The 27591-nt window shown below is 34.0% G+C and overlaps 5 protein-coding genes across 11 annotated transcripts; 2 read left to right on the top strand and 3 right to left on the bottom strand.

Annotated features, from left to right (window-relative positions):
• The first annotated feature begins 185 nt into the window (after positions 1–185).
• LOC18045156 lies at positions 186–4222 on the top strand. Its single transcript, XM_024186561.1, has 13 exons — positions 186–394; positions 479–540; positions 813–878; positions 1000–1072; positions 1334–1404; positions 1567–1668; positions 2118–2207; positions 2365–2439; positions 2699–2731; positions 2918–2995; positions 3101–3157; positions 3268–3380; positions 3973–4222. The coding sequence occupies exons 1-13, from the start codon at positions 340–342 to the stop codon at positions 3992–3994; spliced, it is 897 nt and encodes a 298-aa protein (XP_024042329.1). The 5' UTR covers positions 186–339; the 3' UTR covers positions 3995–4222.
• Positions 4223–4831: 609 nt separating this feature from the next.
• Positions 4832–7747, bottom strand: LOC18045114 (AP2-like ethylene-responsive transcription factor AIL5). 3 transcript variants are annotated; one of them, XM_024186824.1, is made up of 8 exons: positions 7543–7747; positions 6908–7410; positions 6661–6743; positions 6467–6475; positions 6177–6339; positions 6005–6055; positions 5836–5912; positions 4832–5712 (listed from the first exon to the last, which is right to left on the bottom strand). In XM_024186824.1, exons 2-8 carry the CDS (start codon positions 7138–7140, stop codon positions 5123–5125), a joined length of 1206 nt encoding a protein of 401 aa, XP_024042592.1. In that variant the 5' UTR covers positions 7141–7410; positions 7543–7747; the 3' UTR covers positions 4832–5122. The 3 variants fall into 3 exon arrangements, with proteins under 3 accessions (XP_024042592.1, XP_024042591.1, XP_024042593.1); XM_024186823.1 differs by having other exon boundaries at positions 6908–7747; XM_024186825.1 differs by having other exon boundaries at positions 4832–5709; positions 6908–7743.
• A 1445-nt stretch (positions 7748–9192) lies between these two features.
• LOC18045113 (alpha-amylase 3, chloroplastic) lies at positions 9193–16170 on the bottom strand. 2 transcript variants are annotated; one of them, XM_006438559.2, is made up of 13 exons: positions 15715–16170; positions 15498–15628; positions 15356–15410; positions 15161–15274; positions 14910–15030; positions 14332–14687; positions 12885–13531; positions 12326–12515; positions 11851–11957; positions 11296–11545; positions 10631–10753; positions 10108–10275; positions 9193–9801 (listed from the first exon to the last, which is right to left on the bottom strand). In XM_006438559.2, the coding sequence occupies exons 1-13, from the start codon at positions 16000–16002 to the stop codon at positions 9643–9645; spliced, it is 2709 nt and encodes a 902-aa protein (XP_006438622.1). In that variant the 5' UTR covers positions 16003–16170; the 3' UTR covers positions 9193–9642. The 2 variants fall into 2 exon arrangements, with proteins under 2 accessions (XP_006438622.1, XP_024041107.1); XM_024185339.1 differs by having other exon boundaries at positions 9711–9801; positions 10057–10275.
• A 1864-nt stretch (positions 16171–18034) lies between these two features.
• LOC18045112 (mitochondrial outer membrane protein porin of 36 kDa) lies at positions 18035–21727 on the top strand. Its single transcript, XM_006438557.2, has 6 exons — positions 18035–18187; positions 18320–18387; positions 18528–18638; positions 19388–19474; positions 19651–19859; positions 21101–21727. The coding sequence occupies exons 1-6, from the start codon at positions 18139–18141 to the stop codon at positions 21405–21407; spliced, it is 831 nt and encodes a 276-aa protein (XP_006438620.1). The 5' UTR covers positions 18035–18138; the 3' UTR covers positions 21408–21727.
• A 1037-nt stretch (positions 21728–22764) lies between these two features.
• On the bottom strand, positions 22765–27375 carry LOC18045111 (hypersensitive-induced response protein 2). 4 transcript variants are annotated; one of them, XM_006438551.2, is made up of 6 exons: positions 27269–27375; positions 25387–25588; positions 24890–25010; positions 24078–24169; positions 23873–23969; positions 22765–23450 (listed from the first exon to the last, which is right to left on the bottom strand). In XM_006438551.2, the coding sequence occupies exons 2-6, from the start codon at positions 25573–25575 to the stop codon at positions 23092–23094; spliced, it is 858 nt and encodes a 285-aa protein (XP_006438614.1). In that variant the 5' UTR covers positions 25576–25588; positions 27269–27375; the 3' UTR covers positions 22765–23091. The 4 variants fall into 4 exon arrangements, with proteins under 4 accessions (XP_006438614.1, XP_006438616.1, XP_006438615.1 ...); XM_006438553.2 differs by having other exon boundaries at positions 25387–25578; positions 27269–27370; XM_006438552.2 differs by having other exon boundaries at positions 25387–25602; positions 27269–27368.
• Positions 27376–27591: the final 216 nt, after the last annotated feature.

Here is a 27591-nt window from a genome sequence, read left to right as displayed (position 1 = left end):
TAATTTCCTCATTATTTATTGCTAGACAATTAACTGGTCGGATAAATTTTGAAGCAATTTAATGTGTAAAATAGTGAAGAGTGGTAATTGATGCAATAGCATTGGCGGAGCGATGGTCAAAATAACAAATAAGAAATGATGACGTGGCAAACGATTATTCATACAAATGGCCGCTAAGAAACGGCATCGTGTATTACCGCCAAGTAAAGCTATAAACGTCAGCTGCGCCGCTAGACCAAAAAGTAAAACCAGCCAGCAGGTCGTGAAACCCAGACATCACTTTCTCGTCATCCTCCAATTCGAGTTAGGGTTTCTGACTTTCTCCAACCAAACAGAGCCATGGCTATGCAAGCAGGAATGAGCTTCCAAAAGATACTGATGTTAGCTGGTTTAGGTAATTACTTAATCTCTCTCTCCTGCTGTCTGTATTTTAACTTTAATGGCAAAGTAAGTGTCTTTTTTTTTTTTTTTTTTTTAGGGTACACTGGTACGATCTTGATAAAGGATGGTAAATTACCAGAATTATTACGGGAGCTCCAGGTATTGGTCCAAGTTTATTTATTTGTTTTGATTTTTTACTGTAATTTTTTTTTTATAATGTCGATTTATAGCGGTTTTCCCTTTTCTTTCTTTTTTTAATAAAATTGGGTATTGTTTGTTTGGATCAGTTTGTTAGGGGGCATGCTATTTTTGGCCATTGAAAGCATTGGTTCTGTTTTGTGTATTTTATTAGCAATCAGAACTCAGAAGGAAATTCATAATTGTTGTCAATTATTTAATTCGTGGCTGTTAATTTCTATTTTTTTGGACAGTCATTGGTAGAGCGATTGTCAAAATCTGGAGAGCAAGATAATTTTACTGATGCTATTAAAGATCAGGTAATAAGGGACATATTGATGACTTAAATATCGAAATAGATTTACTTTTCATATATTCTGCAAGTTGTTTTTTTGTGTGCAAACTGAGTTTTTTTTTTGGTTCTTTTGGCACTCCTTACAGTTGAACCGGTTGAAATTTGAGTGTCAGCGGGCATCATCTGGACAGATATTTGTGCGTAATGAGAATTCTGGTGGTATAGTCTGTTTTTCTTTCTTCACTTTTTCTCTTGAAGAAAAAGTAAAAATTAATATCTTACAAGTTTAATTGCTTTATTTTTATAACAAGTGAGATTATGTACTGTGATCCATAGATGGCAATGCAGCCTTTTGTAATTTATTATAAAGCAAATACTGATAAACATAGTTCAGTCTGATTTTCATAACACAATCTACCTTTGTTCTTTGGTTTTAACTTGTTTATTTGATGTGCTTTTTCCCCCCTTGTGTTTTGCCAGGCAATGCAACTTCTCTCATGATTCCAGCTGCTACTTTGGGGGCATTAGGTTATGGTTACATGTGGTGGAAGGTATCTATTTAAGCAAACTCTGATATATTTACATTAGCTAACGTGGTTCTTAGTTTTTTCGGGAATTTTCCATTTCTTTAAAAGCTTTTGAAATTTTTCTTTTTGTTGATTTTTGATCAATTATGTGCTTTCAGGAGACTGATTTCTCTGGCTTGTGTTTAGGGTCTTTCATTTGCTGATCTCATGTATGTTACCAGAAAAAGTATGGCTACTGCTGTGTCAAACTTGAATAAACATCTGGAGAGCGTAACAGAAGCCCTTACAGTAAGTTCAGTTTCAAATCATGTGTGTTCATATATTGTATTTTCAGTTCAAGGACTTTCTGCTTGAACTACTTTGCTTTGAAGAGCATTATCTGATAATAAGTAATTAGGGAAAGAAAATTCTGGTTTTGATCTATTGATAATCAGCCTGTTCAGTGCTTGGTAAATGCATCATGATATTCGAACAATGTTTAGTTTTCCTGAAACTTATAAAATTTTATGTGCTTTAACAATATATGGTTTTTTGCATAAAAGGCTTAAGTAATAGTGCCCTTATCAAAGATGATTGTAAATAACTAAAGGAAAATATCCTAAGTATTTCTACTGTTCTTATGGGAGTGTTTCGTTTGAGAGGGAAGTGGCATTTTGTGCAATACTTGGCTACCCCCTTTTTCAGCATAATTGTGGAATACATTCCAATGATTTTCATCATGTTTTTTTGTTGACCAGGTGGCAAAGAAGCATTTGACGCAGCGTATTCAGAACCTTAATGATAAAGTGGAAAAGCAGAATGAGATCTCAAAGGATATTAGAAAAAATGTAAGCAAATATGTTCGATTTGGCCTTTTTTAAGTTTTTTGGAAGGAAGGGGAGCAGTGTAGTGTTAAACCAACCTAGAGTGGCACAGACTTTATGCCCTTATCATGGACATGGAAATGTAATGACACTAATACATCATTTTCATCTTGTAAAACAGGTTGAGGAGGCTTGTGATGACCTTTTTAAAGTTGAACATAACTTGAAGGACTTGCAGAGCATGATTTATTGTTTGGTAAGTTCTCTATTGTAAAATTCTTGAACTTAATGTGGTATCGGTGAGCAGCTATCTGGTGGTGTAAAACTGGCATTTTTAGAGTCATGTTACATCTTGCCATTTAAGACGGAGAGATAGAGAGGGAGTGTATCACTGATCCTGTTCTTTCACTAGATATAAGCCAACAATATATGGTGGACCCTAAACAATTTCTTAGACAAGATGTAGCTATGTATCAACTTTTTATATTTATTTTTTATTTTTTTCTTGATTACAGGATGGGAAGATTGATTCATTGGCAGATAAGCAGGTGAAACTTATATTTTGCTTTCTCTTATTTGGATATAAAAAATCCATATCTTAAATTATTATGATATTTGTTAGTTGCTTGTGCTATTTACATAATTGATGTAATAAATTGTGTGTTCTATTGTGAGTACAAGTCTTCAGTTTTGTAAATCTGTAAGCTGTACTTACGCAGATATTCTGATGACAGGATATAACAAATATTGGCATGTACCTCCTCTGTAACTTTGTTGATGGGAAAAAAGGGAGAACAACTGAAAGTATGCAGGTGGGAATTGTGGGTTACTTTCTTTATGACTCGAACGAAATCCCATCTGTTACAATGGTTCTACATTGATGCTTTCAATTTTATTGTTTGGTATTTTTCTTGCAGGAACAATTAAAACTTGGTGAGAAGGCTCGTCGTTTACTTAAAGCTCCAAGCCCCATGGTATCTTACTGAAATTTATTTAAAAATAATTAATTTCAACTTTCATTTGTATTAAAGAATCTGATTATGATTTCAAGAGGTGGGATATTGATGTTGCTTTCTATATTCAGGGTCTTAAAGAGATTACGGATTCTTTATCTGGAACCATCAGTCAGCCAGTGACAGATAGCATTAAGCCAGACAGTATCAATAATTTGGATGACCAGCAAAGATTACTCCTGAGGTTTGAATCTTGAATCTTTCCATATCAGGATACGCCCGTTCATATCTCATGTATTCATACAAGGACATGGGCAGAGAGAATATACATTTATCTGATTTCATGGGTGTCTGTCACCAATGATTATAGTTGTATATTCATTCATACACATACTGTATGATTAAGCTTTTGGTGTTGCACGCACTTGTTGTCAATTACATGAGAAGTCTTTCTACAATGCTTAGTTGCTGGGAAAATTGAGGGAAAAAGAAAGAACAGTACATCAGATATTCTTTTGTTATGTTATAATAACTAGGGAGGAAATGCAATTATGCGAGGTTTTTTGGAACCCCAAGTGTTGGTTGAGTGGTTAAGACCCTTGGATTCAACCAAGAGGTCGGGGTCTATGCCCTTTGTATTTTTCTTTTTCAGCATGATATTTTTTATCCTGCTAGATGGACATGCATTTCTGATGGCATTTAAATTTGTTGATGCTTTGCTCTTTTAAAGTTGATAAAGGTTGTGCCGGTCATTTTAATTTGTCAATGCGTTGCTCTTGTTGAAGTCGATAGAGATTGTGCCAGTCATTTTATTTAACCCATTTAATTATATGCAGGGCCTCTTCAGCATGGTATTGATGAAGAAAATTGAAATGAAGAGGGTGCTTAAGACTTTCATTTTAGTTTTAGCAGTCTATGGGCATGTTTTTGTATAATAAAATGGAGTTGCAAATACAAAAGTGTTGAAGGCTAATTGAGTTGTATTTTTCTTGTTGGCTTAATTTGTTTATTCAACCAGTTTGGTCTGCCGCCTGTCAGTATTGCCAATGCCAATGTGCATCCGTATATATAGAAAATATTGGATCATTTAGGTCTGAGGGAAGCTATATTTTTTTAATTTTATTTTTCTAATGATAAAAGCTTAAATGAAAGACTTGTCAATTTAGAGATCTGAATTATTTATTTATTTTCGATGTTGGTTTTACTTATATGTTTTTGGTGGAGTTGTGGGAGTATATTAGTTACGTATCGATTCTACTTTAGAAGAAAGACATGTACGATACAGTATGGTGGATTTGCAAGAAAGAAATGCGCGGCTAAATTAGAAAGACTCTCTGAGCTCTCATGCAAGTGTATCTTCCTTAAGGATTTACTGTCATCAAATCGAGTAGAAACAAGATTAGTGTGCCTTTTTCATTGCAATTACGGTGTGCAACACTTGATAAGAATTTTTTTTTTCTTTTCATGGTTAACTTATTTTCTGAAGAAAAATAGTGCACACTAAAGTATTGCTTTGCTGGGAATCTATGTAAGTGCAAAAAGTTTCTGCCGACCAGTGAAACGTAAAGCGTTAGTTTAACTTGATGGTAAGGGTGGTTTGTTCTTAGCAAATTTTAAACATTGAAATTTTGTTATGGATGTATGATGAATCATATACAAATAAAACGTACTAACACAATATTCATTCTCCGAATTTGGACTAATGGTTCATTATTCTTCATAAAGATGAATCAACTGCCCTTTTCTGAATTATTTGCTCGTAGATTACATGCATACACACAGAAAACATTGATGGTACAAAACTACAAAGCCATGGAGCAGTTGAAATCCAGTGCTTCTGTTCTTCCGGAAGACAAAAAGGAAACGCAGCTGGGTTTTAATGAAACAGTTGCTTGTTTGTTTTACTAGGCTTCTTTGAGGCACCATTTCCGGCCTTTAATCATGTCGTCTTTTGTGTGTGTGTTTTCTTTTGGGATAATACTTACTCTAAGCCATAAAATACATCTTGGAAGAGGGACATATGTATTGAACAGGATTATTGATGACAAATTCATCATACAATGTCTCTTCGACTTCATTTTTGCTGCCTATTTTCGGACCATTCTTCGTGTCGTTCTCTTCAATATTTACTTCAGCACTGTTATTTGGATTCTTCTCCACCAGCTCTTTAAAGACCGAAGACCTGAGGAGGAGGCTGAGAGCTGTTGGTGAAGATGACGACGACTTGGTGCAAGGACTAAATGGCAGTGATGACTTGATATTTGCTTGGAAACTGTCTTGTTTCTTTGGGATGTCCTGGTCTTGCAGTGGAAAAGGATTGGAATCGTTGAAGATTGATATATCAGTTATCTGATGTCCTTCCGTTAGAATGTGATTAGAGAGAAGGCTTGACGTCGGCGGCGAATATTCCAAAATTGGTTTTGGTTCTTGAAAAGCTGGGTTATGAGAGTTGCCTCCTGCTGCAGGTTTTAGCCATCTTATATATGTGCTTATATCGAAGTTGGTTACTGCATTGATCCCTCTGTGTTCAATTGCTGCGATATCATAGGCATGAGCAGCCTCCTCTTGTGTGCCTGCTTGTAAACAAATAATCATTTGGCTCAGTTGCTTAATTAATCAATTTGTCAACTCTACAATTTAATCTCAGATGACGTTCGGAGAGGGAACTAAATTAAATTAACTAATTAAAATTAGCTTACCGTAAGTCCCAAGGTAAAGATACTTGTTTCCGAAAACTCTCCCTATTCTTGCTTCCCATCTCCTATTGTGGTGGTGCCTGCAGTACGATTAAAATTTAAGATGCAAGTTTATTCACTTGCTATTAGCATGAAAAAGTTGTTATGAAGGAAGGTGACATGAGCAGCTTGCCTTGCAACTCCTCTGTACTTGGATACACCCCTGGAGAAACCACTGCTTCTCCTGTTAAATTAACCAAAACAAATTAAGCTTAATTATCAACGTCTTATATTTATGTTATATACTACAACCACCAAACATGTTGAGAAATAATTATCAGGGGGCGGGGTGCTGTATTAGTTACCTCCTTAATGTGGCCAAGTATTCCTCTCTCGTCACAGTTTTCATTATTTCAATTTCTTTTTCATATTCAGATACCGGAAAATTTGTAAAGGTTGATGTACCCCAGTACTTTAAGGCAGCCAAATCATAAGCTCTCGCGGCAGATTCTTCTTCATCATAGGCTCCTGATCATGAATTAATTAATTAACAATCACAAAACAAATATCGTTTTAGTATCTCTCCCTCTGCATCAAGTTAATTAATTAAATTTTGAGACGCTAACTTTCAAAGAAAGGAGATTAAGGTACCCACCAAGATAAACTGCTCCATGTACGTTGCGTCAGCAATGAATCCACAATCATTTCCAATGCACAAATTACAACAGATTAGAGAACTCTAGTAATTAATTAATCAGCAAGAAAAATACACAAACGTAACATACATATATGTACATATAATCATCAAAAGCTAGTTATAATATTAACTAATCAAGTTTCAAAAACTACCTTGTTTTCCCTTCTTTCTTTGCGTCGGATTCCAGGACCCTTTATCCCATAAATGAGCTTCATATCGCCCCGTCCATCGATGCCTGTTGTTTATTTTGCATGCATGCACGTACAAGCACATTCTTAATTAATTAACTAGTTTCAACATAAATATATATATATATATGTCTCAACAAAAACAACACACAAGATATCAGATTAATTTTATTAATGAACTAACAAAATCAAAATCTTAATTGATGATAACCTGCTAACTCCCCGATATTTGGAACTTCTTTTCACAGTGGTGGCTGCAGCAGCAGTAGTAGCAGCAGCAGCTTCATCTGCCTGCTGTTCAACTTGTTGATTAACATTGTTAAAGCCTATGCCTAATGAAGGGTCACGCTCACGCCGCCTTCTCTTATTAATAATACACGCAGGCACAAGCACAGCCTCCATATCCCCACCTCGACCACCACTCTTTACTGCCCCATTTTCCATGATTTCTATATATGTGTAATTAATTTCTTGCTTGTTCTCAGGAATTATTAGCTACTTAAATTAGACTTATTGCTTGATGTCTACAAACTCATCATGCTATATATATATATATAAACACACGTTTCGATCATATACCCTTTTTTTTTCCTTACTGCTTTATATGTCGTCTTCTTGTTGCTACAACTGCTTCATCATCGATGGGACAAATCCTTGTCGATGATTACGGTATCATTTGAGACAAATTTGGGAGTTTCAGTACTCCGCTAGCCACTGGGTAAAATTAGAAGCTGCGGATCAGTAATAATTAAAGCATCACACAGAATTGACTCACACGTTTTATCGGCATTTTCTAGGCACCAAACGTCAATATGTATTTTTCAATAATTAACCTTAAGTACTCACTATGATAATCAGACCCCGTTTGATCCATTTGACCTGTAACTCAAGACACCACCGGCACTGCACCTTACACTCACCATATTTATTCCAATAGTACAACCACACATGCATCTCAAAGGTAATTAGTTTCCAATTTTCACTCAGTAGGGTGGACTTTATTATGATTTTTAAAAAGAAGAGGGGTTTGACTGAAATCTACTCCTACTGATAATTTTGAGCAAATTTACTGTTTGACCGCTGTCCTTAAATGAGTTTTATAATATGACCCCACAAAGTTTATTGTTTCAGAATTATAGTCCATGTCGATTGTCGAATAAAATAAAGAGAAAATGACAAACACACCCCCAACGCTTAGGCAAAGGGACAAAGACTTTCTTAATATTTCAGAAAAAATATTTATACCCTAATTTATTATAATTTTATCATTTTACCCTTCTAGTATATAAAAAATAATTATTAGAATATCTAATTTGTCTATATATTGTTAATAAAATTATAAATATACCCTCATTGCCTCATTCCTTTATTTAAATTTTTATTAATAACTAATTTTCAAAAAAAGACATCTACACACTTAAAAAAATTGTAAATAAATTATAATTTTTAAAATAAAATTGGTTATTAATACCATAATAAATAACATAGAAAAATGGTTATAAATGTACAAGTTTAAATGATTGACCTGTGGAGAATTGTTAAATATACAAGTTTAAAGTTTAAATAAAATTGGTTATTAATAATTAATTTTATTTTTAAAATTATAATTTATTTACAATCTATTTAGGTGTAAGATGTCTTTTTTGAAAATTGGTTATTGATAAAAATTTAAATAGAGGAATTGGGTAATGCGGGTATATTTATAATTTTTTTTTATAGTATCTAATTTGTCTATTTATAATTTTATTAACAATATATAGATAAATTAGATAATCTAATAATTTTTTTTTATATGTTAGAAGGGTATAATGGTAAAATTATAATAAAGTAAAGTATAAATGTCTTTTTTAAAACGATAGGGAGATTTTTATCCCTATGACTAAACGTTGGGAGTATATTTGTCATTTTCCCTAAAATAAATAAATAATCATGGTTCTGCGTTGTGCCACTTGATGCCCTGCCTGGTGTAGCAAGTCTCCGAGTCTCAGCTTAACAGCTTTCGCTAGATGGACAAAAAGACAAAAGAATAAAATGGATTATGCTCTCTGATATTAGAGTATATGTAAATACAAAACCAAATTGGCTTTTATCTAGAAGGATTTTTGTTCTCTGGGATAAGAGATATAAACACGAACCTAACAATAGTCCCACGTGTGCACACGTCGACATATAATTTGTGCCGTCGACATTATCTGGCTTTAGCTTTTACTTGGGATTCTTCATCAAATTAGAGTTCAAATTTGACGCTCATTGATGGGTAACTTGTCGTGCTCCAATTGACTTGCAGTTGAGAATTATTTAATCAGTTGATAAAGTGTGAGTTTGCGTGCCCTCAACGATTCTTCCTATGGGATCATACATAACTTAAAATATTCAATCAAAGTATTTACATATATGCAACAATAAATATAATATTAATAATAATATGTTATGATGACACCGGTAAAATGCACAAATCCTGCTGAACGGATGCTCTTGACTTGCAACATCAAATGATTTAAACATAAAGGCAAAGAGATAGAATTCTTCTCATATTCCAAATCATATATTTTTTACAAAGTTCTATAACAACAATGAAACGTATAATTCCACTCTGGGTGTTCTTTTAAATATAAACCAGCTTCCACCAGCTAGTCGTAAAATCCAAGTACTGTAAATGACTTGTAAACAGGCTTGAGCACTATCTGTGGCTGCAGCAATACTCAATTTCCAAAGCTGCATTGCCCTTAATCAAGTCGCTCTTAACCCTTCTATAAATGACATGTAAAATAATGTTGGTATATGGTACACTAACTTCTATTTCAGGTTTGGAGCACACCACCTTCAAGGAAAACTAAACTATCCCCTTCTGGTATTCGCCAGATTGCTCTAGAAATACAAGCTACTTCACAGTGAATACTTATCTAATCAATTTTATGAGATTAACAATACTGCTGTGATTATATATTAAGCTGCTTCCCAGACCTTGTAATCTCTCCCCTCCGTTACAAAACACCAATTTTGGGACCCACTTGGAGGTTCATAATGACCTGGTCCAAGCTTCATTGCAACTTTTTCATCGATGATGGCTGCATATACATCTCTCTCTGCCTTCACAATTTCAACCTGAAATGTGGAAATAAGAGTCAGATGTCTCGACACAACAACGTTTTAAATTTTAATTACCATCTACTTGAGTTTACCAACTTGCCAATATTGAACAGCTATCCCTTAGCTTATTGAAGGGAAGCATAAACAGTAATAGTTTTATAGAAAGAATAAGGTCAAAGAAAATGCATATTCTGGTCTAATTGTGCACTTGTGTACAGTTGGCCTGTATTATGTGCTATTAAAAAGTTGAATGATAACCAATTATTTTACCTTCCACACGACCTAATGCTAAATGTATTTAGTCAACATCCTGATACTTACTCTACTACGGCAGTGGATTTTATTCCTTTTTCTCACAGAGAGAAGAGCTTCAATCTCCTGTCGATAATGAGAAAAGATATGATCATAGAACACTGATGGTGTTCCTGGATGAGTTAGGATGTAAGCATATCCTTGCATTTCCCTTCCACCTGGAAATCTCCAATGACCCTTCAGGAAGGGAGTAACATAAAAAGCATACTGTTAGATGACAAAACCACAATATTAAAATGTTGAGTCATAACAGAATCTTTCTTTTCAATGCTGAACCTCTAGCCTCTGATGATTACAAAAATTCTCTTACATGAGGGGAACATTTTAGACAACTAGTGATTCATAGTAATGCTTCCACATGTTGGTGGAGATTGAGAGATGTCTTCAGTATTAAAGTGGTGAGAACAGAAGTTAAATTTATTTATTTTTTAAAAAAAGAAAAGAAAAACACATGAGAAAATGTTCTCAAATAAAAGCACACATATCGGTAAGTAAAATCTTGAGAAATGGTAGAACATAATGAACTTCGAACCTGAGTAGAACCAGTGTCATGATTCTCTATAAAGGTAACAGCACGAGACGGCCACCATCCAACAACCCCAGGGGGCTTTCCCTTCTCATCTGATAATCGCCAGTATTCACATCTATCCAGGGCCTACAAGGCATAAGAAATTTTATCAGTATAATGTCCTCTAACCTGCAGCTAAAAAGAAAGTAATACGTTCCAGGAAGGGCAGTTCAGAAAAAGTGTCAAGCCTCTTAGTTCAGACAATAGTTCAGACAATGCCACTTTGACAGACAGAGCTTCCCAAATATCACAAGTACCAGAATGACTAGCTGAACTAATTATTCATTTGAAACAATTAAGCAGAGTTGACATTCCAGCCATATGTATGAGCCGGTAAAATGGCCGAGAAGGTTCTTAGTTTGTAAGTGAAGGCAGAGGCTTCATAAGAAGCTCAGGCAAGTAGGTCCTTAAGAGTCATTCAACCGAACGTTATATGTTACTGTTTCATAACCAATTAGTACTGTAGGAAAAACTGTGAAGTGAAGTACATGCACTTCACTTACTACAATAGTCAACAAGAAGACTTTAGAAATGGAAAAATAAAACTGACTAATTAACTTCTCAATTTGTAAGACATGGAATTGTGTAGTATCCTCGGTAGTCTAAACATGCAATATAGAAATGCTTACCGAATGAAGAATCCCTTTAGTGGTGACATCAAAAGCACCAGCAGTGCCACTGGCGGCATTGATCCAGTCAATAATTCTCTGCCGATGTGCATCTTGATTGTGATCCATTTCGCCATATGTATAACTGAGGGAATCCCAGTACTCTCCTACAGCAAAGTAAGGTTCAGTTGCTTCCAAATAGTCCTTGACATAACCACCCCAGAATCCTCTTACAAAATCAAGTCTCCATCCATCGTACCCAATTTCGTTTCTGCAGATCAAATAGCTTTACAATTAAACCTCTGATGTTTACTTTCATACACAAACAGAGAATCAATCAAATAGGAAGCAAAGCTCCGCCCATAATAGGATTGATATCATAAAATGTAGAGGTAAAACAAATGTATAAAATATCCATGACACAATCATGCGATGCAGCTATATTCAGCTCCACATCCTCAACAGCAAGTAAAAGAACAGAGGCAGCACAGATTCACACAAAAAAGGGGAAAAAAACATTTCCGGGAATAAGCAGTTTCGAAGACGAGGAAATTAGAGTTTGATGTAAGTACAAACCTCAGCCAGCATAACCATTCTTTGATATCCTTCCTAACAAAATCTTGTGAATGGTCTATGTTTGGAGCAGCATGAAAATTATCTCCACTACTTTTGTTACCCCGGCCCTGTATTAAAGAGAGAACATATATTATCTTCCCTTGAGCTTAAATACCTCTTAGATCCATAAGGTAAATCATGGATGCTTAATTCAGGAAGAAGGCATTCCTAAGAGATTTTAGGTAGTTTATTTTTTGCTTAAATCAATCAAAAGTGAACAGATAAGTCCAATGCAAAACCTGAGTGATTCCAAGAGCAGCAACAGTAGAATTTTTTATAATATAATGTATGCATGCTAATGTACATTTATGTGATGCTGATAGGTATGATATCTTCTAAAACTACTTAATTCTGACAATAGGAAATTTATGTTGATTTTCATCCTTCGAAGAATGCATAATTTTCAAATTTGACAAAGCACAAAATACTTAAATACCTGAAAATGTGGATCATCTGCAACAACTGCACGATCATCCCAATTCAAACGACCACCAAAAATATTCCAGACACCATTTTGATTCTGATAGTGTGCACAGCGGTGATTCAAGACAACATCTCCCAGAATTTTCATGCCAACGTCATGAAATTTGTTCACAACATCCTTCAGCTCATCAATATTTCCATATCTGGTATACAAACACATCAAAATCATACATAATAGAAAATTCTCAATAAGATGATATTACCTACCATCTTTTATATGACGAAGTAGAATTTTTTTTTTTTTGGTTGGGGGCGGGGGGTGGTGGGGGCAATGAAAATAGACAGAAATTATGGAAGATCCAACACCATTTATAAACAAAGAAACAAAACAGTTTAACGGTTGATTTTGTGTCAATCATGTAATTTCTTTATGGCTGGACGAGTAGGTTTAGTTCCAACAATGAATGGGCATAGGCAAGCTACTAGTATTAAATTATGCAATTTGCCCATTTTTCTCAAGAAAGAATGTTGATCATATACATTATTCTACAAATTCCAAGATTAATACATACCTGGAACTTAAATTATATAAATCCCTGGGCATGTACCCTTCAGGAGACACAGATTCTGTAGGCGGTGGTAACCAAATCACCGAGAATCCAAGTGAAGACAATTCTGTGGCTTTTTCTTTGAGCTCCGTGTACCATCTTCCAGATTTATGTGATTCCCAATTAAAACCTTGGCACAATATTTCAAATCCTGTGCCTGTTCCAGGAGATATCTTAGCAGGAGGTTTTGATTCCTCAAGTTCGACAGCAGCTTCCTCAAAGAAAGTTGGAGCAGAAGTTCTGAAGATACTGTAGGCTTCTGCAGCCAGTTTTTCAATTTCGAGAAGAATGCTTTTTTGTGCTTCTTTACTTTTGGTCTTCCGACTTATATCAGAGGAAAAGTCACTCACCAAATTTCTTATCTCCTTGATGATTCCAGCAGTGTATGCAGTCTGAGAAACTTCTTGGGTTGCTTCTTCAGCTTTTCCAGGTATTAGCATTTCTTGTACAGATTCAGCAGGCAAGCAACTTGAACTTGTGAGTGGAATGTAGAAATCATTTTCCATACATTTCAACCAAGTATTTTCATTCAGCTTGAGAACAAAAAGAAATCCAGCAAATTCTTCATCTACGGTGAACAATCTCGAACATCCCTTTCCACCCTCTTTCGGCTGAAAACAAGGCATCCCAGTAACAGAAAAATAGATAAGCCCAAAAGTTAAGGTGAACAACATGTTATGAGGATATGTAATTGAATCTACATTTAAAAGCCTGTTCATTAAATGTGGGCACGCACAAGGAAATATGAATTTCACAGATCCTTTCAATAAGATCAAGATTCTGAATTAATAATTATTCAACAATATACATGTAGATACACAAAGCCCCACAATAAGCATATGTTCAAACACAACTAGCTTCAAATTTGTTACGTGAAATCATTGCACGCATTCCCTACAACAAGATAAGCACCTGCATTCATCTCAAGAATAGGAACCATATAGAAAATACAACACAGTCTATACTACACCATTTTCAAAAAACAATTATTTGAAACCATCTAAACAACGTTATCCAATCGTGAATTAGAAAACATAATCTAACACTCCTTAAGTTAATAAATCCTGGTCCTTTATTTAATATGTCGTAACTATTTTAGAAATTGTCATTGGCAAGATTTATTCTGTTTTCCAATTATGAAACATAACTCAACTGCAAAGGCTACAAAAACTAATTTTTAACAGTCAAAGATTCTATAACATAAAAGCAGAGAGAGAAAAAAAAAAGGCAGGATACATTGATAACCATTTTAAACAGTATTTTTTGCAATAAAAAACGAAAATCATTATTGTTATATTAAAAAAATCAAGATAAATTATTACCAGTAAGAACTGGAATAGGGTAGATTCAATAAGAACTCTGCATTACTTTTACTAAAACTCATAGCAAGAGAATATAATTCAATACTAACCTGTAATAGAGTTCGCAAAGCCTTATTCTTAAAGACAATTGTTTCAGGCGGGTATGGTTCAGCTGGAATTTCCCAATTTTTAGAGTCGTCTCTGCAAACCCCCCAGTGAACAACAACATCTCCAGTGAGATCAGTTTCCAAATTCAGAAGCGTCTTAGCTGTCTCAGGGCACTTCCTAACAGAAACGCTCACTGTGTTCTCAATAATGATTTCCTTTACAATAGGCAGTTCTTCATAAAACCCTTCCAGATGCTTATTTTCTTGTTTGAGCTCACAGGATTCGCTGCTGCTATCTTGAATTCCTGATTGTGATGTGTCTGCCTTGAGAATCATCTTAGATAGCTGGCCCAGAGCTCCTAGATTAAAGGATCAAGCAACAAAATAAGTCAGAGAACGCGACAACGTAAAAGCTAACAGGCAGAGTAGAATATTGGCAAACACGTCCAAAAAAGAAATTATTAGGAGGTTAAAAAACAAGTAATTGACGTTGAAAATAATGTTTCAAAAAGAACAGATCCATAGAATCAAACATAAAAGTAATGTAAACAGAATCCTATAATCGTAGTGATTTCCACAACCTGGCCATAATCCAAAGGTACTTTTAGTACCAATAACATTGCCGTCATGTTGAAGGTAATCCACAAGAGGCACCTTAAAATCTCTTCCCCTGTGTTGATACCAAGCTCCAGTTTCTTCGTCCTGCACTACCACAGACACACATACACAGTCCCCCAGAAAAGAAACCATAAGATCAGCAAAAAAAATATCTTTACATAATCGCAGTAATCTAATCACATCTAAAACATTTAAAGAAAAAAAAAGAGGTGACCTTCAAAACAAAATTTATAGCGGCAATATCACTTCTAGTATCAAAATCAATCTTCACTTGATCAAAGACATCTCCTTCAGCTAATTTCTTCAATGGCGTCTCAATTGCATAATCCTAATGAAAATAAAATTAACAAGATAAGATAAGATAACATGAAAACTACCGTGATATAAATACCCAAAAGGTAATTACTACCTTAATAGAAACAGAACCAGGAGGTCTCATCTTCTTTGGAGGTTGATCCCACTCGCTGCCAAAATAAAATTAGAAATTAAAAAAAAAAGAATAAAAAAAGAAAGAGAAAAAGATTAAAAAAGAAGAAAAAAAAGAATCTAACCTGCCATTATCACCAACAAAAGAAACACCCCAATGAAGAATCCATTTGCCTGGAATATCACATCCCACACTTAACTGCCAATTCTTTTCATCTTTTCCTTTCTGTAGTCTCACAAATATCTTTCCCTCCACCTATCCACAACCAAAACAAACACACACACGCACATTTAAAATAACGATATATTGACGAGACGATAGGAGATACGGATATAACAAACCGCGTGAGTTCGCTTGAGCGGAAATGTCTCTTTGAAGAAAACGTCACCGGGTCGAACAGGAGTGGTATCCGTAGAAGTAGCCGGGGAGGTGGAGGTGGAGGTGGAGGTGGAGCTACTCGCTGTGATTTTTTGAAGCTTCTTGAAGCTGCAGAATCTTCTTGCATTCGGAGCTGACTTTATAGAGTAATTTATATAATTTGGTTTCAATAATATCTTTGTTCTGTCACGAAAATTCAGATTCGCTCTCCGGTAGCTGGGGAGGAGCGGCCTTATTGTAACGGTTGACATGGCCTTGGCTTTGATGATCGATCTGAATTTGATCGGAATGATGAAGCGAGCTTGGAGGTTAGATGATAAACAATACCAAAATGATGATCCAACTCTATAAATATGTATGATCTTTTATTTTCCGGAATCCGGAAATATATAAGAATTCATTTACTACCCATTGATTTGATTTTATTTTATTTTTCCTCTTTTTGGAATTTGGACCTTTTGTCCCTTTTTTTTTTATTTTAATTAGTTCAATTTTCGTTTCCCGAAATTACAGTCGCCTCACATGACTGGATTTGATATTATTTATAAAATATATAAAAAAAAATCATTAAATTGTTTATTTTTACAATATATATGTCTGAAAATTATATGTATTAGGAAAAAAAAAAAAAGAGGAAATAATAAAAAGTAGATAATTGATTTTGTCCACAAATGTGTACTTTTCTGGACCTTTTTCGATTTTCCTAATCGAGACTGTGTAAATACTTATCGGTTGCATGGACGGCGCGGAATCGGATCGTCATCTTCCCATGCATATCACAAGAATCAACGTTTGTCTAACCGAGATTATTTATTATTAAAAGTTACAAAAACAGTGGACCAAAAAAAAAAAAAAAATTTCTTATCTGCTTAAGCTTTCTTTGTTTAATTAATTAATTAATTAATGCTTGATTCATTCGCATTTACCAAGACCACGTTAACATCTACTCGTACAAAATGTTCATTAGTTCATTACTTTTTACACCATGCTTTTTCTTTTTCGGCAATTGTTTTGTCCACGTGTTGAAGTAATTCTGCATGCATTTCATTTTATATGTATGCATTTCAATTTTAAAACATACTTTAAAGTAGATAATTGATAAAAAAAAAAAAAAGCCAAATAAATAAATAAATAAAGTCAAAACAGCTCACTCACAGAGTCATCAGTTTTAATTTATCTTCGAAAGGATGGACGGATGGTAGCATTTGCTCCTCTCCAGTCTAAAACTGTCTCTTTACTCCATGGGTTCAACGCTTAGAACATTGACCCCGCAAATACACTTTTAACTAATTGCCGCAAAATTTTATGTGCGCACTCAACTTGTACTTATCTATGGACCTCTTGCCATTGCTTTACGGCTTTGGCTGATGGGTTGCTTGTGATATTAGGATTTTGATAGCGATCTCTGAGTTGTTCTCATTATTTTAAAAATAAAAGATTTTTCATTTTAGTTTATTTGTATTCTTTAAATTTTTTTATGATATGATTTATCGTACTTTTCTTCAAAAAAAAAACCTTAAATATATTTTAGAAATTAAAAAAAATTTAAAAATTAAAAATTATTAAAGTAAACCATTAGTTAACTTCCACGAGTTTATTATTGAGATCGAAAGTTCAAGTCTCTTTATATGTATTATGGATGTAATTATTCTTTTAGTTTATAAACTCATGCTATATATATATATATATATATATATATATAACTTATTTTAAATTTTATACAATATATTATGCAAAATTGGGCGGAAACTATGCCATGAGGAAATTCTTAATACAAAAGAGGACAAAAATAAATTATCACTAAGTTTTGTAGCTTTTAACATAAATTTCCAATCCCATTTCTTAGATATTAATAGTGCTGCAATATGAAAAATATTTCGCAATTCTTCCAATCTCATTTCTTAAATTAAAAAAAAAAAAGCATTTTTTTCATTTTCCATAAACTTTTAAAATGATTAAACCATGTTAAAAATATGCCCCCCAACTCCAAACTGCCTTTCTTCTTTTTTGATTTTTTTGTTTAAGCGACGAATCGTGTAAACACGACAAGTTGCCACTTGCCACTTAGAGCAAAGGAAGAAAAGAACACGTCATCACGTAACCGAATAGTCGAACACGAACTCGAATATGCCCAAATACCCTTTGTCCCGGTCCTTCTCATGGGCACAACAACCCCATCTTACTTATATATATGATATATCAACGGCTCTGATTCATTACTTGTACCCCACACCAAATCCAACGCTCCAAAAAAAAAAAACGACACCTCTCGATAAGCGAACAACCAAACAAGTAAGCATAGGGTTTTGATTTCATAATCTTCCTCCAGCTGAAATAATCAAAACTGATATTTCTCAGCGTTTCCTTTCCATTTTCTCTGGAGAATCATGGTGAAAGGCCCCGGGCTCTACTCTGAAATCGGCAAGAAAGCCCGAGGTAACCCATTATAATATCAATTTAATTTTTTATTAACAATAAAATCATTTCCTTTTCATTTACTCCATCGTTTTGCTTTATTGAAGTTTTTAAATTTTTATTTTCTTATCTATTCGTTCTCGATTTTTGTAGATCTTCTCTACAAGGACTACCAGAGCGACCACAAGTTCACTGTCACTACTTACACGTCAGCTGGAGTCGTGAGTTCTTATTTTTTTTTCAATTATATAATTTTGGAGGAAAGAATAAAAAAAATCTAATGAGTATTTTTATAGTTAAAATGAGGTTGTTGTTATTATCTTTTTTAATGATAAATGCTTTGCTCGTAATGCACTTGCAGGCGATAACTTCGAGTGGTGTTAAGAAAGGTGAGCTTTTTTTGGCTGATGTCAGCACTCAGTTGAAGAACAAGAACATCACTACTGATGTTAAAGTTGATACTAACTCTAATGTAAGTCTTTGCCTGTTGTTTGTTTCATAATCGTGCCCTGTCTTTAACCGTGAGCTATGTTTTAATTTTGTGTTGTCTCAGCTGCATGTTACATTTTGTACCAGTTTTTCAAACCAGCACTTATTTGCCAAAATTGGAATGATTTAGTGTAAGAAGTGTTATCGATCAAAATATGTGTGTGTGCACGCGCTAGAATTAGGCTCAGGTTGTGGTTGTTGTCTGGCGGCTGTGCTGCCAAAGCAAGTTGCCGAAGTGTATGGTAAACACTTAATCGCCTGGTTTTGAAGCGCGGGCAATGAATTATTATCTAATTTTCTAAGTTAGACATATTAACTATTCAATATAACTTTGAAATGAAATCTACCAAACTAAAAAGTCATGTTTACCAGTACCTATCAACTTTCACTTTGCAGTTAGGGTTTCCATTCCATGAGCCATCACCACCAGAATACCAAAAGAAGGCCTAATTTGGTGAGAGAGAAATGAGTTGAATGATTAGGTTTGGTTATATTCTCTATGGTGTTGAGGTTCTTTGATATTGAGTGATGGAACCTTGTATAAGTTTAACTGGAAGCAGTGCTCCCATGCGGATGGATTTATGCTTGGTTCTTTCCCTCATTTCTGAAAGATGATTTTCCTCCTTGCATTTTGTGCGTATGTAAAATAATATCCTTGTTTTCCACAAGCAATTGTGTTTCATTCCTAATCATATGATATCTTTTTCTTTTCTTCCCATTGATGATGTGTAGCTTTTTACAACCATCACTGTCGATGAGCCTGCTCCTGGACTCAAGTCAATCTTTAGCTTTATCGTTCCTGATCAGAGATCTGGCAAGGTAAGAGGCTAATTAAGTCCATGTTCCTCCTGATGTCCTTTGACATTCTGTTTTGAGGTACGACTGGTGTGGAAGTACATGCAGTGTTTTGATTGTGTGCATTTATTTGCTCTGTCACTACGGCATGGTTGTTCATTGTCAGCTTATGATCTCATTTGTGGTGAATGTGGTGACAGGTGGAACTCCAATATCAGCATGAATATGCTGGAATAAGCACTGGCATTGGATTCACTGCAAATCCCATTGTTAACTTTTCTGGTGTGGTTGGAAACAATTCTGTTGCTCTTGGGACTGATCTCTCATTTGATACTGCCACTGGCAACTTCACCAAGTGCAATGCGGGGCTGAGCTATACACATACTGACCTCATTGCTTCCCTGACATTGTGAGTTGTTTTCTCTTTAAAAAGCAAATCCTTTTTTCCTAGATCATATTGTCATCAAATACAAGAATTAATTGGCCGAAGATGGATATTTTAACAACTTTTTGTACTCTAATCAATTTGGTGGATTGCTTTACACTTTGTTGCATTGCATTATAACCTTGTTGTTATGCTAGCTTATGTTTGGCTGCAATCTCTGGTTGCATTGCACTGAATTACAAAGGTAGCTAAAATAATGATAGGTGTATTAAAAAAATTCCATATGGGTAGGATTTAGGCTTGTATTGCATTAATATATTGTTCATATTTTAAATATAATTATTTAAGTTTTGTTATTTAATAAATTATAATAAATTTAAATTTTAAAATATTAATTTATATTTATATTTAAATAAAAAAATTTAATTAAATAATAATGTAAGATAGTAATATACCTAAATATTTAATAAATAAATGATAATGCATTATTTCACGTCCATTACATAAAATATTTTAATTATTTTATTTTAAATACTAAAAAATATAAATTTTATTTAATTATTTATTATTTACAAAAATATTGAATTAAACAATTATATTTGACAGTAATAAATAGAAATTTTATTATATTCTTTTATAATATTATATAATTATGTAGTATTATATTTTGACAATATTATATTAAATTATGTTGTATTATAATATACGATTTTACTTTATTATAATAACTAATATGTAGAAATAAACTATATAATAGTATAATATTATTAATAATAATATAACATAATATTGTATTATTTTATTATTTAATCATAGTATATTATAAAAAATAATATAAAAAATAATTATTTAATACTTTGTTTCAAAAATTAATAATAAAACCTTAAAATACTAGTAAATTTTAATAATATTACTTTAATTTTTACATTAATATAAAATTAATATTATTTTTATTTAATACAGTCCATCCTACGCTAAACATTGTATTGCATTACAACTTATGCAACATAGTGTTGTGCCCTAATGGAATACAGTTAATATGGTGTTGCCTATCGCGGCCCGAAATATTTGGTTAGGATCAGACATTGATTGGATCATTTTTGTTTGTAGCATTTTTTGAAGTTTGAGTGGAATGGTTGTAATAGGCAAAACAGGTTATAGTTATCTTTAGAGTGTAAAATGTATAATTTTTTGTCCTTTAATTTCTGGAAAGTTTTGCTGTACTGTTTCTCTGTTTTTGATGATTTGTTTTTTATTGAGTATAGGAATGACAAAGGTGACACCCTTAATGCTTCCTACTACCACATTGTAAGCCCACTGACCAATACCGCTGTTGGGGCGGAGCTGACCCATAGCTTTTCAAGCAACGAGAACACTCTGACAATCGGAACTCAGCATGCTCTTGATCCTTTGACCTCGGTGAAGGCCCGTGTGAACAACTATGGCAGGGCAAGTGCTCTTATCCAGCACGAGTGGCGTCCCAAATCTCTATTTACTATCTCAGGAGAGGTAGACACCAGGGCCATTGAAAAGAGTGCTAAAATTGGGCTGGCGTTAGCTCTCAAGCCATAGGCTAAGCAATTAATCTTGGCGTCGGGGGAAGGAGAGAAACAATGTTTTTGAGTGGTGGAGTACAATAATTGTTAGGAAAAATGATGTGAAACCTATATTCTTTCTTTTTTTTTCCCCTTTCCTAAAACTTGTGATTTCACGTGGGGTGCTTTTGGGTTTCACGAATGTTGTGGCTGCGGGTTGTAAAAATAATTCTGGCTGATGTCCTAAATCAACATTGGCTGTTTCTTCTTTAGATTTCCGTCCATTCATCCCCAATAAGGGCATACTTGTTTTCAGCGATATAATAATTTAAATGTGGAGATCTTTATTTTGTCTTTCATCTTTGAGCAGAGGAAGCTTCTTTTCCTATATCTTAAGGACTGCTTTATGTCTAATCAGGATTATTAGTCACCCGTTTACACAAGACCACCTAAAAGAGCTGCATGAAGATCAGAATGTTTTGTTGGAGAGCAAGTTCTCTCAACCTTTCACCTGTCTGGATCTGATCCAAGGGTGAATTGTGTTTCAACAATAAAAAAATGGATGGGATTATCAGAACACACTAATATTCTTCTTGTACTCAATTAAAAAATAAATTTTTATTAAAAATTTTGGAAATCTCAAAATTACATATTCTTCTTATTTTTACATTTTATAAACTAAATACTTAAGTTCACTCTCTTTTAAATTCTTTTTTTAAATACTTTTTACCTAGAAATTTTTTTCTTGGTATTTATTAATTTTTATATTTGTTAAAAATTAATTTTTTAATACTTATTAACTTTCATGATTGACAAAAATTTATTGATGTTCAATTTTAAATAATGAATTTTGTTCATTTTTAGTTTGTGATATCAATTTTTTGTAGCTAAAAGACTATATATGAATAAACTAATGAAAATATAAAATTGAAATGAGAAAGAAAAAAAAGTTTCAACTAATGAGAAAAAAAATGTTAATTAAATTATTAAAAATTATTTAAATAATAAAATTTTTAATTAGAAAGAGTGTGTGGTAAAAAAATTAATAGGTTCAAATAACCCTACTCCAAAAAAGTTCTCACTTTTTTCCCCCATTTTTGATAATTCTGCCCCCTTCCCTTTGCTGAAAAATGCTTGAATGATGTTTCATCTTTCATTCATCTGGGCCTCTGCCAAACTAGCTCTAAACTGAGAAATTTTCAAAATTTTCTTGTAATATGCTTCAAAGAAGCCCATTCTTGTTAAAACATAAGCAAAGTAGCATGAAAGCATGCTACAGCAAACTACCGGCAAACCAATGTTACATCAGTTTATACAAACACGCAGTTGTTTATCGCTGTAGAATTAGTGTATTTACATAGATTTCCTCTTACCATTATTATGAGTGTTATCAATCATTCAAATCTAAATAAATAAATACACGCATCGAAATCAGAATTGACACAATATTCACCAATCATACAGCACACTTCAAGTTTCACATTTGCATGCACGATCAAAGTATATTACGTTATCTACCACTCTTTATCTACCATTATTTACCATTCTTTATTTACCTGATGACAGAAACTTCTTTCCCATAATATGCTAGATGGTACTACAGGCAATTACGAAACTTCTTCACAACTTCAAGCTAAATAAAAACATATCCAAACTGGAAGATTAGCCCCCGCTCCATGTGGGATGAAACAGAGTTTTGACTTTGAGGTGGCACAAGCTCACTACATGGTAGCATTGGCCTGAAGGAGACCTTCCCTGATCTGCGACGCAATGTCTTTGACAGCACCAGGTCCATGGGGGATGAACACAGAGTTAGTCTTTGAGGAGGCACCAATTTCCTTCATGGTATCAAAATACTGGGTGACCAGAACCATGTCCATGACATCCTTTGAAGATGTTCCAGGTACATTCTCAGAGAAGGCTAGCACGCTATCCCTCAGGCCATCAACAATGGCCTGACGCTGACGTGCAATACCAAGGCCTGCCAAATACTTTGATTCTGCTTCTCCTTCAGCACGCTTGATCTGCAATATTTTCTCTGCTTCCGCTTTCTCATTTGCAGCCAGCCTCAATCTGGCCGCTGTTATCATGATTAAAGAATTACAACATTCATTCCAAACTTCTTGTTATAAAAAATTCAAAGGTATTGCACAGGTTATGGTTAAACATGCTAAGTTGAACACCATTTCTTATTTGGGACATTTTCCATATGTAACAAACAGATATTGTTCAGCCCAAGTTAGTTTAGCGGGTAAGATCTCTTGGAGTAGTACAAGAGGGCCTTGGACAAGTAAGGGTAATGCCTAAAATGTCGACCACTCAGCCATGAGAACAATAAAGGCTAACATGTAAACTGAGAACAGTTTAACCTTTTGATAGACTACTGTAATATCTATAGTGAAAGAGCCAACACAATCTAGATGACAGATGTCAAATAGATAGATGGATACATAGTGAGATGAGAGAAATATACTATAATTCCAAAAGATGCGCACATCATACCTGCATTGATCTCATTCATTGCTCTCTTCACATGTTCATCTGGTTCAATATCTACGATGAGAGTCTGAACTATCTCATAACCATAATGAGACATGGCCTATAAATACATTCCAAATTTAAAAAAAAAATATATATATATATATATATATTTTGAGATTATGAGACTTGGTAAATCCTAAACAATATAAAGAATAACAGGAAGTACCTTTTCGAGTTCCTCTTCCACAGCTTTGGCTATGTCGTTCTTCTGCTCAAAGGTTGCATCCAGGTCCAGCTTTGGTACACTTGCCCTAATAACTAAACCCAAACATGAGGTTGTTAATATCTCCTGCAAACTCTGATGAAATAAGGCAGAATAAAATTTCCTCCAAGGTGTAATGAAAGCTGTCAGAGATAAGATCAAATCAAGTGTAGTAGCAACTCAAAGTATGACCTCAACCTTCGACATGTCAAGGAAAATAAGTGAAATTCTTATCCTATTGCATTTTATGCTTGTAGCAACATTGTGCTTTATAGAAACTTATAGGAAGTCGTACCGTGTCTAAGCATCCACCTATCCATCATTATCTCAGAACACAAGTCCAAAGAAGAACAAAGGGTCTACTATCCTACAAGCATTTTTTAGTTTCTAACATATTTGAAGTCCTGGAATCCAAGGCACCATATTATGAGAAACACAAGAACTATGAAATATTCATGTTTTTAAGTCTACCTGTAAACCTAGTAAAATTTTAAATTTCTAGCATACTAAACCAATTTTATCCAAACCTGTAAGTCTGCAACATTCCAATTATTTGAACGCGGACCAAGCAAAACAACATAATATTTGAGAAGAAGAATAAACTGCTCAAAAAAATTGTAAATGAACTCCATGAAGGAAACTGTAGAGAATACAAAAGAACACAAGAATCTGAAACATATTGCAAAGTTTCAGGAAACAACTAAAGACAGCTAAGATGGATACCCAGCTGTACAGCATGTGAAGAGTTGGTTCCAAACCACATTATGCATACATACCATCAAAGACATACGCTTGGATCTGCGATCTAGTATTGCTGAGCTTATAAAAGGCATCTGAAGCCTTCTCTGCCAAGGCTCGGTATTGAACGGAAGCAACCACATTAACAAACACATTGTCCTGAAGAAATACAGTATATCAGATTATGATGACAGTTGAACCATGAAGCATGCGTGTCTCAATACTAATGATAAATAGTATAACAGACAAATGAATATATAGGCTCTAACAGCAGCAATTAAGTGGGTGTACTGCAAATTTGAACTTTGAATGTTGTAAAATCAAGCCAAAACTCTCTCTCTTTCAGTACAAAGAAATTAAAGTTGCATATGCTATCATCTTTATAGTAGATGGTTCTCATGTGATAGTGTACCCCTTCCATACCTCCAGCTAAATAGAATAATCTAGAAAGTGCTCATAATGAAGTTGGAAAATAACACAATCAAAAAATTAAACTTATATCATCGATCAGGCAACGGTTAATTATGCAACAAACCTTGGTTTTTGTTTCACATCGAACATCCAACTGCTGAACACGTAATGAGAGTTGACCTGCTACTTGGCTCCCCAAACACCAAGGCAAACAGTGACAGCCAGGTTCAAGCACCTCATCAAACTTCCCAAAGGTTTCCCTGATGGCCACAGTTGACTGATCCACCTGAATACAACCTAAAGCTTGTCCCATTTTCTGATTATACCTAATTCAGAACAGCTACGAAAATCAATGATAATCTATTGACCAATTAAAGGAAGCAAAAGCAATAGAAATTCAACGAATTGGCCCATGTAAGAACTAGAATAGAGGGCCTTCTTGAAAAAGCTGTCACTATCTGTCAAATGCATCCAGAACATCACAAATCCAGTTAAACACAAACTATCGTATGTCAGAATAGCATTGAGATGGTATAATGGAAACTTGAAAGCTGTGAATTATATCTGTAACCTATTAAGCAGTCAAACAAAAACGTAAGAAGCAACATTAGAACAAAAACACACATAATGTTTGTCCTAAATTTTATGACCATGAAATCAAATTCATGTGATCATGCAATTTCCTTACCAAGCATTTCTTTCTCTTTCAGACATTGAAACAAAGGCTTGTCTATCATAAAACAATCTAAAGCTTTATAGCCAAAGCAATACTAAATAAAATTCACTACGTACTAGAAATAAATAAAAAAAGAGGGGCTAACAGACAGAAATTGACACAGTTCTTCACAGCAGATTGGAAAAAGCAGCTTCAAAGCAAGCTTCTCTATACGAGATGTCTGTAAATGGAATATTACAAGAAGTGATTAAACCGGTCCCTGTATAAAATCTCAATTACATCAGAGAGGCTATCCCAAATAATACCTACCTCCTATCAACTACCCATGTAATAGCCTAGCAATATAGTTGCTTTAAAATTGTTTCTTCTTCTACAAGAAAATTCGCTGAAAATTTCAAAACCATTGACCTAATCTAATGGCATGGCAGAGCATGAATTTAACAACTTGCAAAAGAGACCCAATTATATAGCACCTACAGCTCATTAGAAGAATCATCAACCAAACCACGACAATTTCTAGATTTCATCCGAAAGGTACCAACTGGCCGGATATACAAACAAAAATTGACTCTTTAAAAAAAATAAAGAGTAATAAATATAAAAGAAATAATTTATTTCATTCTATTGGGTGCTAGACACAAGAGAATTCAAACCATGCTTTAACTAATCAAGTCAGTAGATAAGATAAGATAAATAAATGAGCATTTTTTTTTTAATACAAATAAACGAGCACTAAAAAGAAGTGAAAAACCACTTTTCAACACTGAACAGTTGGCAGTGGAAATGTTCTAAATACAAAGTCCTATTTCCTATTAAAAAATGCAGCACAGAAGTTAATAAATTCACGCAGCTCATATCATACTAATTATTTATTTAAATTCCAAACATATTATATGATTATTTATACCTAAAACAAAATTAAGAAAATTATATCACAGATCAAAGGGACAAATTAACAAGGCATCAATGTAAACTGGATTAGCAACGAAAATAACCTATTTAATTATAAGTGAAATCGGAATTAAGCAAGCATCAAAGCTTCAATAAAAACAGCGTATGATTTACAAGACAGCATCAGAAAGCGATCTCGATGCCACAATCTAAAATCCGCAAAGCCGAAATTCAACTCCGAACTCGTCTTCTAAAAACTCCAATTCATTCATGCAGTACCTAATTTTTTACTCTCGTTTCATACCGAATCATAACAGCATTAAATTACCAAAAATACGAAATTAGAGATAAATAAACGTAGAAACCGCAGAAACTGTGTAATTTATTTAATGTTAACAGTTTCGTAAAACAAAATAACGAAAGAAATATCTTCGCTTACCTAAAGCTTTTAACTAAACAAATTTTGCGAAAGTGACGAGGGAAAGATGAGAGATTAATTTTAAAATACACATAATATATGAATTATGAAAGAGTGAGAAGGAATATGTGCGTGCGTATTGAATATTTATAACTGTGGGTACCCGCGTTAAATTGGAAACTAATAGTGGAGAGGGGAGTATTTTCCACGAAATTGAGCCAGCCGAGAAATTGCGAGGAGATGAGACAAACTTCGTGTTCTTATCGGATTGCGTGTCACTTTCCAATCTTAAAACAAATATCTTTTCGCTGCTATCTATCCTAATACAAAGTCTTTTTTTTTTT

This window comes from Citrus clementina, unplaced genomic scaffold, assembly GCF_000493195.1.
Source record: "Citrus clementina cultivar Clemenules unplaced genomic scaffold, Citrus_clementina_v1.0 scaffold_4, whole genome shotgun sequence".
In the NCBI taxonomy this organism is placed as follows: Eukaryota; Viridiplantae; Streptophyta; class Magnoliopsida; order Sapindales; family Rutaceae; genus Citrus; species Citrus x clementina.
Note: the sequence above shows the minus strand (reverse complement) of the source record. Positions and strands in the feature narration are given on the sequence as shown.